General features: G+C 40.3%; 1 protein-coding gene across 4 annotated transcripts in view; it reads right to left on the bottom strand.

Annotated features, from left to right (window-relative positions):
* Nucleotides 1–14,460, bottom strand: part of VPS54 (VPS54 subunit of GARP complex) — a 48,843-nt gene that overhangs the window by 13,585 nt on the left and 20,798 nt on the right. For all 4 annotated transcript variants that reach the window (XM_048048358.2, XM_048048357.2, XM_048048359.2 and 1 more), the window contains 9 exons: nucleotides 12,179–12,305; nucleotides 11,022–11,129; nucleotides 8,224–8,279; nucleotides 6,318–6,414; nucleotides 5,498–5,835; nucleotides 3,546–3,675; nucleotides 2,917–3,098; nucleotides 2,047–2,159; nucleotides 655–718 (listed from right to left, as the gene is read on the bottom strand). In XM_048048358.2, coding sequence (XP_047904315.1) covers nucleotides 655–718; nucleotides 2,047–2,159; nucleotides 2,917–3,098; nucleotides 3,546–3,675; nucleotides 5,498–5,835; nucleotides 6,318–6,414; nucleotides 8,224–8,279; nucleotides 11,022–11,129; nucleotides 12,179–12,305 — 1,215 coding nt within the window. The remainder of the gene's footprint in view (nucleotides 1–654; nucleotides 719–2,046; nucleotides 2,160–2,916; nucleotides 3,099–3,545; nucleotides 3,676–5,497; nucleotides 5,836–6,317; nucleotides 6,415–8,223; nucleotides 8,280–11,021; nucleotides 11,130–12,178; nucleotides 12,306–14,460) is intronic.

The raw sequence follows: 14,460 nt of genomic DNA, 5'->3' as shown, positions 1-14,460 counted from the left end.
TTTCTGTTTAAGTTTGGGGTAAATTGATGTTAGGACTCTGGGGAGTGAGATCTTCCTGCTCTTACTCCCTCTCCAAAAGCACTTTCATGCATATTTAATGCTTAAGGCTCTCAGTCTTTGGAAACACAGAATGCTTTTGAATGAAAGAAGTGTTTCAGTATTATGTATTTTAAAATATCTCTGATATGGCCAGTTTTAAACTATTTTCAAACGTAAAGCAATCAGGATATCAAGAAATAAGGAGTGCAGCTTCTGAGATAGCCCATATCTTATTTCTTATTCTGAGTAAGATAAGCAATCATTCAGTAGTGGACTATTGTATTTTGCCAGAGATAACCTATACTGTAAGAAATAAAAAAAATATTCTATGAAGATAAATCTGTATTTTCATGAATAAGTGTCTTCATGAAATAATTCCTAAAATCAAATGAAACCGTACGTTCAGTCTGGTCATTCAGAGAATAAAAAGCATTTTAATATACAGAAGAGCTTGCAATGCTTTATAACTGTTCAGGAACTAAAAAGAAACTAATCTGTGCAAGAAGAGGTTTTCTCTCTATTTAAATAAGATTGCTAAAGCTATTAGTATTTATCACAATTCTACTTAAAAACACTTGCCAAATAACCCACTGCTAAGAGAAAAATGCTTCTTACCCAACTGTTGCATATTTTTGTCCTTCAACAATAAGAAATTCAGTTGGCTTTCTTTCTTCAGTAGCTAAAACATTTAGCAGAAAGGAAAAAGATGAGTTAAACTTAAAAGAAACAAAAAAATGCTAATTTCTAGAAATCAAGTGTTCCCCTGCCCAAGTTCGAAAATAATGAATCGATCTTTGGCATATGTCTCTATTTAAAAAAAAATGTCATCCCTCATAATTAACGTAAGTAACCTTACTGGTTATATCTGCTGGAACGCAGATGGGATTTTAGAACAAAAAAATCCCCCAAAGTCCCACAGTCATTATGGATTTAGAAACTTCAAATGCAGCAGGTTAGAAACACAAGAAGAAAAGCAGAAGTCACTAGGTTTTCTATTGTATATTCTCTAATGATTTGCTGTGTATATTAATACTTTAGCTTCAAACCACTACTTCCCTCAGGCTTCAGAGTAGAAGCTCTTACTGATGCAGTTTTTCATTCTAAATTTGATGCCTCCAGTTTCCTATCTGCTTGAAGGAAGCAGCAAAAGCTTCTTTTAAGAGGAATGGCAGATGAGCATCTTTTGGTATTGTGTTCCATGATTTGGGTGAGTATTGCCTAGTACACCCCCCATCTCTGCTGTGCTCCTTTTGGAGGAGCAGGGAGGGTTTCCACACCATGATAGTACTGTAGTTTCCTCCTCCTTATCTCTTGCCATTTTCCTTCCCCTCTGTATTTTCTTCCTGTTCTAGCTGTTCGCACACATTTATCGCTGCAATATTGGACGAGAATACCCGCAAGGTAAAAATGCATTATGCAGTCCCATTTTGCACATGGGGAAATGAGGCACAAGGAGAAAAAAGTGACTTGTCTGAGGTCAAATGAGGTTTCCGTGGTGAGGTAAATAATTGAATGTACATAAGTTTTCACTTCCATGAGCAGCCACGTAGCATGCTGCCTTTCATTGGAACAACTGGGAGATGAAGCCGTGGAAGAAGAGCTAGCACTGTTTTACACAAGGGGGACTGAGCACATGCACGTGCTTCTCAGTCCCTTGCAGCATTTCAGCGGTATGTTCTGGGGGAAAAGACTAAATTTCTGCATGGACTGGAAGCCTCTACAATGCGAATGCTACTGTAAAGAAGTAGCTCTCTTAAATCCATTTAAATGTTAGCACAGGAAAACAAAAACAAATTTAAAGTCAGCCCAAGTTTCAACACTACTGACAGGGAAAAAAAAAAACAACTATCTATTTCCTTCCTTTTTGATCCTGCCCCCAGAACCCAGAAAGCAAACACGGACCAAGAGTGACATAGTGACATCAGAATATGTCCATCAATATTAATCAGCACCATTTGCTGATAACACATTTAAATTCAGGTAATGGCAGAACTGCAAGATACATACCTGTTGTTTTTTTTTCAGGGAGAGAAATTCTGCCATCTGACACAGAATCGACAAGATCCTGAAACTCGGCAGGAACTTCAGCTTGTTTCCAGCGCTCATTGTCCAAGAGTAGGCTGGTTATAAAGACACAAGAAAGGAGGCTGAGAAAATGAAATACCTTGTCGTGACACCTCTCTTGCCTGTACTGCAGTGGAACCAAAAATAAAGTAACTAAAAAAAAAAGCCCGTGGTGCAAAATGTTACATTATTAATCCTTATTAGAAAGAGGTGCAGTAGCAAGCCAGAAAAACACCCTCCTTGGCCTAGAGATCCAAAAATTCATTCATTCAAACTATCAGAGGACAAAGGACTCTTCTAGGGAATAAAGTTTCTTATGAGATCAGTGCCACTGAAATAATGTAGAAATACTGAAACTTTAAGAACTTATGATGAATGAGAGTAAAAAGGTGTTGACATGTATTACTGGGAAGGCTATTTCCCAAGAGTGGTTTGGTTTTTTGTGTGTGTGTTTCTTATTTTTATTTTTAATGTTTTTAAAAAACAGTTGGGAGTGCACTATCCTGGAGTTACTAACCACTGAGACAGGGCATTTCAGCCCTCCAAAAGTCACTTTTGAGTTCTTCCTGTAGCTACTAACTGCCTTTATTTAGATAACCATAGAACAATCCAGTTTGAAGAAACTGTTATGAAAACAGTAAAAATCTAAAACCATTGAGACAATTGTGTTTTAAAACAGTGTTCCACACTGCCCCCACTTCTGCTAAGTACAACTGAATTACAAGCCTTACAGGCAACAGAAGATCCGTGTTTGTTTGCATGGGAGTGATAAAATTATTCAAGTAAGAACATGAAGGTTTTCTACCCAGATACCTTAGCTTTGTCTTCCTCTCCTCGTGGAACCTATTCACAAATTTATTGGCTTGACTCTGAAGTGCTCCTCGCAAGGACATACTTTTTCTGCCGCAGATCTGCTCGGTGTCTAAGATAAAGCCTTCCATCAGCCGAGAAAGAGCGACAAACTCATTGGAATTCAGCTTCTCTAGGAAGCCACCCTATATGCAAAGAAAATCCTTATAAGGAAACAACACCACAAAAATTCGGAGAAGCCAAGAAACAATTAGTCAGCATGTCTGAGGGCTACTAGTATTTTAAGAGGCACATTATTTAACTCTAAATGAAACAAGGTAGGCAGACTGCAGCGCAAGCAGCTATCTCGTCATAGATATGCATTCTCTGCATGGAACTTCAAAGACAGCAAGTCAGAATACTAAAAAGAAAAAAAAAGGTAGCAGAAACCCACATTGCCTTACATTGACATGATATGTCAATGCCTCTGTGCTCTGGGCTTTAATTAACATCAAGTGCCTGTGACAGTGGGAACAGTTAGTTAATTTCAGTTGAGAAAACCATTTCAGAACTCTCGCTCATTAAGCCACTAACTTGGAGTAACTGCTCGTTAAGGATGAGACACCGACTGTGGTCTGGTCCAAGCTCCTTACCTTTGCTCTCGCCATGAGGAACTTGACTGAACGATCATGGCAGATATCAGAAGCATTATAAAGCAACTCTTGAATATTGTTTGCCAGCCTGCCCAGTTCCAGTTCAGTTAGCTTCATGTCATCGCTGATCCTACAAATGACAGAACCATTTGCTTGAGCATCAATTTATAAAAAACAGTATTTCTGCTCACAGTTTGAAGGAGGAAAGAACCTTGCAGCAGCTGTCAAACACAGACAGTCAGTTGATCACCAAAGTCACTTTGTGCAGATGGGACCTTCCAAGCTGCTGTCAATGTCATGTCAGTCCCCGTGACAAGCAAATGCACAACTGCACTGTCCTTAGATTTTGTTTAAATTCCATATCCTAATTGCTGCTAGTTGAGAAAAAAAACATGCAGCCAGGACTAATACAATAAATAGTAATGTTTACTGAACTAAACTTTAACTGTTACTCCTGTAACATTTGAGCATCAAAGCATTTTTCTTCCAGTGCAAGTATAAGGCCTACCACAGATACTCTGCACTCATTCTGCTAGCTTTTTAGCCTTCAGGCTCCGAAGTCTCTGTTCTTTAAAATAATTTTGTGGCCTGTCTACTGTTTTGAAGCTAGGCGAATGGCAGAGCCGTGCCATGTGCTAACTAGTTAAGATAACAATCTTTTGGTCTAGTCTGCCTGTTCAAGTGCTGACAGTGCGAGAGGAGGGAGAAAACCTGGGATGCTACAGCACAGCAACTGGGCTAACGTTGCCATAATTGAGTAAGTTTATTAGCCCTCTTCATATGTGGAGCACAAGTACAAAGAAAACCAGAAAAGGGATGAAACAAGTTCATTTTGGAACAGTTTCACAGCCAGCCTCAGACACTCCTCTACTGCTCGACAGCTCTATCTGGATGGCCTGTTTTTAGCCAACTTGGCTAACTGCTCCAGGCCACTTGGGATCCAACTCCCTCCTGCTTCCTTGCTCCTCACCGTAACCCCCTGGACTCCTCTTCGCACTGCGTTTTTTTTTCCCCAGCATAGGATGGGTGTTCGGACATACCCTGGCCTGGATCTCTTTTAAGCACAACATATTTTAAATAAATTCTCATTCAAGCAGCATTGTGATTTAGAGGGGGAAGGTCCCTATCAAATCTGACACAGAAGGACTGACACTTAAGTACCAGTCAGCAGCAGTGAGCAGGCCAGTCGCTACCTTCCATCCTTCAGCAGGGTAAGAAGTGGTATTTCAATTTTGCTTCATAAAGCTCAGTATCCAGACATGCTGGCTTTCGAAGTGGCTCAGAGCTGAGTCCCACACATGTTATGCCTGGTTCTTTTACAAAGGCAGCTGACTTACAGCCATAAATAAGGAATGCATAAAAGGTTGTTCAAGAAGTTTATAGCTCTGGAGTCAGGAGCACCACAGGGCAGCACTGCCTATGCTGCCAAAGCACTGAGATGTATTTGTCTAATCATACAAGTCTCAGAGTTGACAACAAGCAGAAGATTTTTCACTAGGATTCACCAAGGTGCATTCCATGAAGCCAGCTTAAAAGAGAAAGGAAAAACTAGCCACGGTGAACATGTGCAGGGAACAGAGATGCCTTTGCCAGCTAAGGCTATGACAAATGATCTGTGCCTTTCATGTAGGGCAGATTTTGCATCTCCCCCTGCTTTCTACAGCAGCAGGCTCCCCAGCAAAACAGACAGGAGAAGGGGCCCTTTTCTGTACAAAGTGACAAAATCAGTACCTATACCACTACACAGAGGAGATGAAAACAAAGCTAACACAAAGGCGACAGTGCAGTCGGATGGCAGGCAACAGGGACTATCACAGAAAGCCACTCCACATCATTTACCTGGAAAAAGACATTCCTCCAAAGTAACTTTTGTACCACACAACCAGCCCCTAGCGTCCAGCACCTTGTTTCTGACAAGCTGTACAGTCGACGCAGGTAGTGCATTAACTTACATCATCTCCACTCCTCCTGGAGTAACAGAAGAGGACGTTTGCTCTTTGCTCGATGAGGAATCGGTAGTGCATTCTGGTTCAGAGACTGAATCGCTGCTACAGGGCTCGCTGTTTGGGGAAGTGTTTCTCTGAGAGGTAGTGTCAGCTGCTACAGGCGGGAGGTCCGCTTCGCCGAATGCATCGCTTATAAACATGCCTTCGTGAGTCAGGTAAGCCACTTCTGTGTCCACTGTGCTGTCTTTAACAGAGTGCTTTTGTAAGGTGTCCTCCAGGTCTCTGGTTCTTTGGTTCTTGTCTAGAACCAAGAGAACCACGCTACGGATAGTATTTAACGTTGCCTAGAATCAAACATAAACTTTTACTACACAGCAAAAGAAAACCCCGTACCACAAGCTTGCACTGCAAAGATTTTCTTTTACCCACAAAATTAAACTAAATCCTGGCTTTATTTTCTATTGTGCAATTTGCATTCAGAGGCAGACCCATCTGTCTTTGATGGTAACCAGTATCAGATGTTTCCGAGAACAGTGAAAGAAACCTCATTTGGAGCAATCTGACACATACAAAAGTTCTGCCCTAATCCCCAGCAGCCTGAAATGGATGTAATCACGCTACAAGAGGTATTATCTCCTTCTCAATGCTCTCTTTGTTAGCACTAATCATTTCTGCCCTGGATGCCGATATTCACATATCCCTCTTTCAATCAAAAGTTTGAACTCTATAATCAAAATGAACACCTTGAAACTTCAAATGGAAAGTAACTTCATCCCATGTCACGTCTGAACCAGCTATGTGAAAATCTCGGTAAATGATGTCTTACCTTTATTCTCTTGAGGAAGATGGTAAACTTAGAAAAAATATCCTTCAGTAAGTCAAACCACTGAGGAAAATTCATCATCCTTATCTGGTCTGCAAGCCTAGAAAAAGAGCAGTATTCAGTAAACAGCAAATATTTACTAACCATGCTGACTACTGGCACATAAAGAACAAAACTATGCTGTAAGTGGAATTGTAAATATAAGGAAAACTGTGCAAACTTTTATCTGGCAAGACGACATCACCTGAACAACAGTCATGATTAACACAGTGTATGCAAGTGGAATAGGGAAGGAGGTGCATAAAAATAGATCATGTTAGAGAAACAAAAGCCTCACATTTACCATTTAGCTTTTCCAGGGCATAGTGCTCTTTTCCCCAAGATAAGTATGTGTTACCATCAAGGGAGGGAGTTAATAACGTTCTCACAAATCGTGTGGAAAAAATGAAACCACAAAAAAATTAAATACAAACATTTTGCAAGTATTACAAAAGCCGTGTTCTTAAACCCATTTTGCTGCATTGCAATGAGACCACTTCTGCTATTAAAGTGCAAGTCAGCTGTTTGCAGCAGAGGGCAGAAAAGTCACTGGCCAAACAAAAGTTAAACCCTCTACTACCGAGTTAGGGCCTAGTTGCAGAATAGTAAACGCTAGAGAATGGCAAACAAATATCCAAATGTTTAAAAATGATGCTGTGCCCGGTCTTTTCTCAGTTTCAGCATGAACGCCATGCAGATTCTGCTGCTCGCTTTGCTTTATCAACTAGTCTGCTTGGTTTTACTGTTTTGGGGTAACCCCTTACTGAGCCAAAAGAATCAGAGACACAGAAAAACAGAGGCTGGTGGGGTCCTCTGGAGCTGGGACCTCTGAAGATCCCGTGTCCAAACCCTGCTCAATGCAGGTCCAACTAGATCAGGCTGTTGAGGGCCATGCCCAGAAAAGGGTTGAATATGTCCCAGGACAGAGATCCCACAGCCAATCTGGGTCTCTTTTCCAAGGTTTGACCACCCTTACAGTAAAGCCTGTGTTTCCTAACATTCAATTAGCATTTCTCAGCTTCCATCTTGTTCCCTGCTTGCCCCTCGTCCTCCCCTTGCCCACCTCTCAGAGGAACTTGGCTCTGTCTCCATCTCTGCCAGAACTCTCCCATGGGGTAGCTGCAGGCAGCTTACCCCTGAGCTCTCCACTCCTGAGGCTGAACAAACCCAGCTCCTTTGAGCACTGCCCTCTGCTGGATCTCAATGCCTCAATTCTTGTACTGGGGAGTCCAAAACAGCACAGCCACCAGATGTAGCCTCGCAAGTGCCAACAGAGGGGAAGGATCATTTTCCTCGACCTGTTGGCTGTGCTAACACAGCCCAGGCTGCGGCTGCAAGGAGGTGCTGCTGGTCCACGGCCACCTTTTCTCCTGCAAAGCTGCTCCGAAGCCAGCCAGCCCCTGCCTCTCATCTAGCAAAGGGCTGCTCCCTCCCAGGCGTAGGACGTGGCATTTGCCTCTGCTGGGTTTTGTGAGGGTCCTGCTGGCCCCTTTCTTAGAGCTGGTGTTGCCTGATCTGTCAAATTTTAGTACAAAATCCCAGGTTATAACAACAGGGAATGCCCTCAGGTAGTTAATAGATGCCTAGATATGGTAGTTTAGGCTTCCTGCAACGAAGGTCAGAGAATTTTTGTATTTTAAAAGTAACTTTAAGGGAAAGATTTGTAGCATTAGAGTCTGAACGAGAAAAGGAATATGGTATATTCTCACAGAGGCAGACAGGAGCAGAGGCTTAAGGTGAAACAGAAGGGTAATCCTTGTTTATAGGGAAACTGAAGCAAAAATTAGAACAGTTAATTTATCTGTGCTAAAAGCATCCATCTCCTGTCCCCCACCCACCACAAAAAAAAATAATCTAGCTGTATACTTACTTAACAACCACTTCTGTATCTATTTCTTCTATCTGCGATACCGTATTAACCACACACTGTCAAATTTAAAGGGGAAAAACAAAACAAAAAAAAGATCTTAGCTTCTAACTGCTGCTGAATTTCATAGCATGCACAATAAACCTCAAGTTAAATAAGGAAAAATAAAACCAAAAAGGAAAGACATGTATCATTTAACAGCTTGTTTCTCTAAGGAAAAAAAAATCAACGAAAGCAAAACAAACAAAAAACCAGCAAGACAACCCCCCCCCCCCCCCCAACATCTAGTTGCACAATACAGAGGACCTCTGTTGCTAGATTTCTCCACGCTTATTGCTGTGCTGTGGCCTTTCCTTAAAGGATGCTGTGGGGTACCACTTCCAGCTAGTACACATGAAACTGGACGGCTTCTTCAGGTCCCCAGAACGGTCGATTTTCATTTCAAACCCATCTATTGTTTTACAGCGATTTGTTCACTGGTCTCTTTTCATGTTACTGTCTTGTAAGCCCATGGTACAAATTAACTTTGTTTAGACTGAAGTAGGGGTTTTCTTCCAAATGTCAATCAATAACCTGATGAAATGAGTCAGCAGCATACGGACTCATCTTGTCTTTACACGCATGTGTACAACCCAAGCGGTGACTGATGGCAGCCATCTCAAGCTACACTGATTTTACCCGAGCTTTGCGTAATGGTGGTCAGTACAGAAGCTTCTTGAAAACAAAACTTGTTCCTGAACTACGCAGTGAGTTAGTTAAGTGCTTACAGATCTCTGCTCTTCCACCTGCCTGGCAGTAAAGAGCTACTGAAGTACTGACCAAAACAGCCCAGCAGTGCGCCTGAACAGGAAACACATTTGAGACATGGGAGGGAAACGGTTTCCTCTATTAAGGAAAAATGTCTTTAAAAGCTCAGACAATAGGCCACAACGACGCAAACATATTCCACAAGCCACGCAGCAATGCTCTGAGTCTGTCACTTTTCCCTATTTAATAGAAACTTTTACTGGAAGTTGATTAAACTTCATCTATTACTGAACAGAGGTGGCAACTGAAAAACCACAACATAATGACAAATATTCCCAGCAGAACGGGGAAAACAATGTATGGCTGAAGGTGAGCAGGAAAACAGAGAGCTACATGCCCACTATCTGAGCGAGCAGAATTTAAAGGGGGAAAAAAAAGGTCTCCTCGTGACTGTCTACATAGGCAAGTGAAAAAACAGGAGACTGATGGGCAGATGAACAGCTTTATCCTGGTGTTACCTATTCATGCAGCTGTACACACAAGGTGTATGCCCTTGTTTTTCCAGGCTTATAGTAACACAGCATGACTAGAAAGTAGTGCTCGCTCCCACCCGCCGCTGAGCTTTCAGGGAGCTGGGCAATGACCCAGCCCAGCTTCCCACTGCTTTCAGGTGGGAAGGGAACAAGCAACGAGAGGCAGGGGCACTTAACACGATCTAAATTGTGTTGTCAAGTGAGAAAGGACTCGTATCATAGCCAAGTCCTTATGTGAGACAGTGGTGCAGTCGCACACTTTGTCACTTTGCCTTCTCGTTCTGCCACCATAAGCATCAGCAACGCTGGCTTCTCTTATTTATGCCCACCCTGCTCAACCAGATCAACAGAACCATGGGGTTGCAGTCCAAGATGGACTCGGGAAGCTAATCTGGCTTGAAACAAAACCTTTAAAATAATAAAAATTAAAAGATTTCCAAACTTTTAAAAGCTGGAGAAGTTCCCAATCTGATTCACAACACAGCTGTGAACTCTAAAGGCAAACCCACCACCTAACTGTCTCCCCATCTTTGGGATACAAATCACGGGTGGCTGCTAACACATCACAACCTGACTCCTGAAATAATCACGTATCTTTAAGGGGGAAAACCCCCACCCCTACATAATATCCCACACGTGCATGCAAACAAACAAACAAACGAGATGAGTAAAAATTAAATTCCAAACATGTTCAAAGTTCAGCCTAAGTTTTTGTTTGTAAACAAAAGCCATCACGTCCCTGTTCAAAATAATCCATGCATTTTTCTCCAGAGAAGACAACTGGAGTCATTCGTTCATTTTTTGTTTTAGCTGTTTTTATCTACAAAGACTTTTGGTTTGAAAATACAGATATACTGCCCTAAGTAGCATGCAACCAGACTAACGCAGACAAAGGTTCATTTCTGACGTAATTCTTACAGGCAAGCACTTCTACCTTCGTCATTAACTCACCTTGCTCTCTTCAGAAAAGGCAGGGATGTTTTCCAGCTTTTAACCACATGCCTATACTAGGTCTGAGCTAGCACTGAGGCAAGTAATGTTTTCTGTATCATTTGCTGGTATTTTGTTTGTCTTTTTCAATTGGGATTTATTTATTTATTTATGTGTTTATGCCAAGAACCTGATGTTTTGTTGTTCTTGTTTTGGTTTGGTGGTGTCTTTTGTTTTTTTTTTTTTGGAAACGGTATTATGAAACTACTATACTATTTGGGAAAGCTGTGTGCTAAAAGAAAAAAGAAAAGCTAAAATCAGTGGATTCAGGATAATGGCAATCACACAGAGAAAGCTGTGATCTTTGGCCATACTTGTGCTACTTGTACCTACTCCTTGCAGAAGGTCTTCTCTGCAAACAGGTTTTTGCGCTTCAGGAAGTCCTTTGTGTTTGTAAGCTCAGCTGCTCTAAACATGAGATCATGCACCACCAAAACATTTCAAAGTTGTTCTTAACTACTTGAACAACAGCAACACATTTTTAAGAGATTGAGGCAACCTTGTCAGATGAGTTTGAAACTTTTGGCTTACCTGTTTAATTATGTTCTTTGCCGTAATAATCATTTCATCTCCATATATTTCATAAAAATTGAGATTTCTTTGCTTTAAAAGTCCAAATACTAGTGATACAAGTCTCTCCTATCAAGAAAAAGAAACACACTAAAAACATGAAGATGAAAACAAGAAACAATTTTAAGAATCTGCACAGCAATAAGAGTTCACGTATCAAACGCACAGTGGACAGAATTTAGATCAGTCCAGTGCCTTGAGACTAACGCCATGGTTTAACCGTACAAAGTTTCCTGTGGCAATACCAGCTAACGGAGTCCCTTTCTCACAGTTATTTTCATTCTTGTTCCTCAGTTGTGCTCATGCAATTGTGCTTGAAAACACACGTATTTCCTAAGATTAATGAGTTTCCTTACCGCAAGCAAGAATGACGCTCAACACAATTGCACCAGCACAAGTGAGAGGCTACCACATTGCAGCACTGAGACAGGGAGAAAATGCAGGGCAGAAATGGGAATATTTAAATGCTTCTGCCATTTGCCACATTTCATGAAACCCATGGATTATACAAGACTAAACAGTTTGTAGGGTCTAGCAATTATGGCAGAATTGTACAGGCAAAATCCAGAAAAATGTGTATCTTTTTCTTTTTGAGCCAGAAAAGATCTTTTTCTGGCTCAAAAGCAATCACAATAGCTTAATCTTCAGAAATTCATGATCTTCAAAGGAAGATAACCTGCAAATGAAGTATGTACTCAGGGCAACCATATGCTTGATATAAACACCTGTAAGTGCATACGGAGACAGAGAAAGAACAATATGCACAACTTTCACTGCAAAACTGAATTTTTACAATCAAGCAGATACAAGGGTCCATGACCTCTTCCACTTACATGTTGAGGTTCATGAAGTGTCCAAACTAAAACTCACTATACATTTAAAATCGAACTGATTATTAAAAATAAAAAAATAAAGCAGGACTGGATTGCAGTTCGATATGGTTAGTTACAATTATTTAATTAGATGAAGTACAAATAGGTGTGGGGAAAATTTGGATGAGAAATTGTGCGAAATGATAACGTTGCTACTAGGGACCTGAATGAATTAGTTAGTGCTAATTAAGGATGTTACAGATGCAAGCATATTCATCAGACAGTTTATTTCAATAACAGACATACCTCTTCTAGAATTTGGCAATCATCTTCTAGGGGTCTATTTAAATCATTGCGAGCGTAAGTTGAAAACTCTGCAATCATCATTTTATCTATCAGCTTTTCCAGTTCACAAAGCTGTGAGCCAAGATGCCTAAGAAAAACAGCCATTGAGATATGAGCTAAATAATCAACCTGAAAATGAATCATTAGTTCACAGTTGAAGAAAATAACCACCCAGCAGGTAATTTCCATGCAATCAATGCTGGCTTAATGGGAGGCGCAAACCTTTCAGTTCTTAGAGCAGCTGAAACCACACGTTTTTCAGAGGCACCATCACCTTGCAGCAAAAACATATGGACTTGAATGTTAATGGAACGTTAAAATTGGATGCAAGACTTTGTCAGAAGATGCTGAGTACCCTCTCTTCCCAATGAAGGGAACCAGAACCAAGAATACTCAGTGCTTGACTGTATCTAGCTGTTAAAAAGAAGAAATGCTTCTTTTGCTGAATATTCTTCCACTTCAAGCATTTGAGCTTTTCATACGGTCAAGGTATTTACTTTACATGACTGAGATACAGAAGCAGCTTCACATGACAGAATGGCTTTCAGAGAACACAAGAATTTTAAAGTTTTCCATTTTTATACCATTCAAAATTAAAAATACTTTCTCATATATTGCAGATTTTAAACCATATTTTGCAATTTGTTTTCATACAAAGCCACGAGGGAATTTCTCACATCAGACATGTCGACTAGTCTTTAAAAGCTGTGCAGCTAGAGAGACTTTTAGCAGAGTAAAAATAAAATTGGGAACTTCGGAGGTGCCAAACACTCCTGGTTTTCCAGCTTCCACTGACCGCTGAGATCACAAGTATCTGTAAAAATCAACCCCATGTATTTCAACCCAACGTAACCTACCCTCTCGCACTTCATAAATATGGAAACATCTGACAAGAGCTGGACAACTGTAGTTGGACTAAAACTCCCTTAAGTAAAATTGTTAGTGCAGGGCAAAAATTCATTAAAAATATACAGATGAGAACAGTGCTTCCAGGCATCTGTGCTTTGCTGTATGAAGTCTGATTTGTCAACACACCCGTGTAAAAAACGTACTGGATCTCCAACACCCCAAACAAGGATTGTAAAAACAACATAAAAACTGGCAGTATAGATTTGTAATTTAATTAACACGCTGTTTGTTCATCTTTTTAATTAAAAAGACGAACTTGCAAGTGTTAAAGAGCTCTAAAACTGTAATTCTGCCCTACGATAGTAGCTAGTAACAATCATAATGCTATAACAGATACATATAATCACCGGGGATATTAACCTATATTAAAGACACCAATTTGCATTGAATGATGCTGCAACATGACTTGATTTAAAGCCAACAATGTCTGTTTAACTACAAACTCCACAAGCTGTCACACGCAATACACTAAAGCAACAAGTTTGTTTGGTTTGGTTGTAGAAAAAAAAAATGATACTGAATATTTTAGGAAAAAAAAAAGAGATAGCAATTATTTGGAAACTTGTCTCTCGTCCAGATAAAACAGGTATTTATCTCACTTGCCAACTGCAGTGTTCTTGCTCACAGCAAACCACGAACAGCCATTCAGTATTTTGTGGAAAAAAGATGAACTATTTGTGTATGGCATTAATTTATTATTATTGTTTTCAAAACCAACATTCTACTGAGCAGTTTTCATCAAGTTCTCCATCTTTTCATTGCACATTATTTCTCCAGACATGCAATACATAGAGGCTATTGTAAGACTTGGGAGCAAGCGTGCTGGGTTTGTCAGAGATAGAGCTGCGTTTGCATCCCTGGTGGGGCTGAGGAGTGAAGCTGCATTTAATTCAGCTCTCTGAACCTTTACTATCCAAGGCAGAGAGGACACTTCCCACTCATACCACTTTTTTAAGAAACTAAAATTATTTTTAATTCTACCATACCAACTAACTCGACATTATTCACAGAAATCACTTTTTATAGACAAGATATTTACCTGCAAGTATGTACCACATCTGATTGTGAATTTAAAATAATGACACATTCTTGGAACATCAGGTATACTACAATGACAACATAACTGCACTCTCTGCTAATATTGCAGGTAACTTAGGTTACTTGATAGCAAAAAAAAGCTAATTCTGATTGATGTTCTCAGGTTTGTAGAAGTACACTCAGTATCAGTAACTGAAATACAAATATGACTTGGTCAAGTTTATTAGCTTTAAAAAAAGGTGGGATATTTCTCTTTTAAAGACTTTTTCTGAGTTTCTTCTACGTAAAATTTGATT

This window comes from Anser cygnoides, chromosome 3, assembly GCF_040182565.1.
Source record: "Anser cygnoides isolate HZ-2024a breed goose chromosome 3, Taihu_goose_T2T_genome, whole genome shotgun sequence".
In the NCBI taxonomy this organism is placed as follows: domain Eukaryota; kingdom Metazoa; phylum Chordata; class Aves; order Anseriformes; family Anatidae; genus Anser; species Anser cygnoides.
Note: the sequence above shows the minus strand (reverse complement) of the source record. Positions and strands in the feature narration are given on the sequence as shown.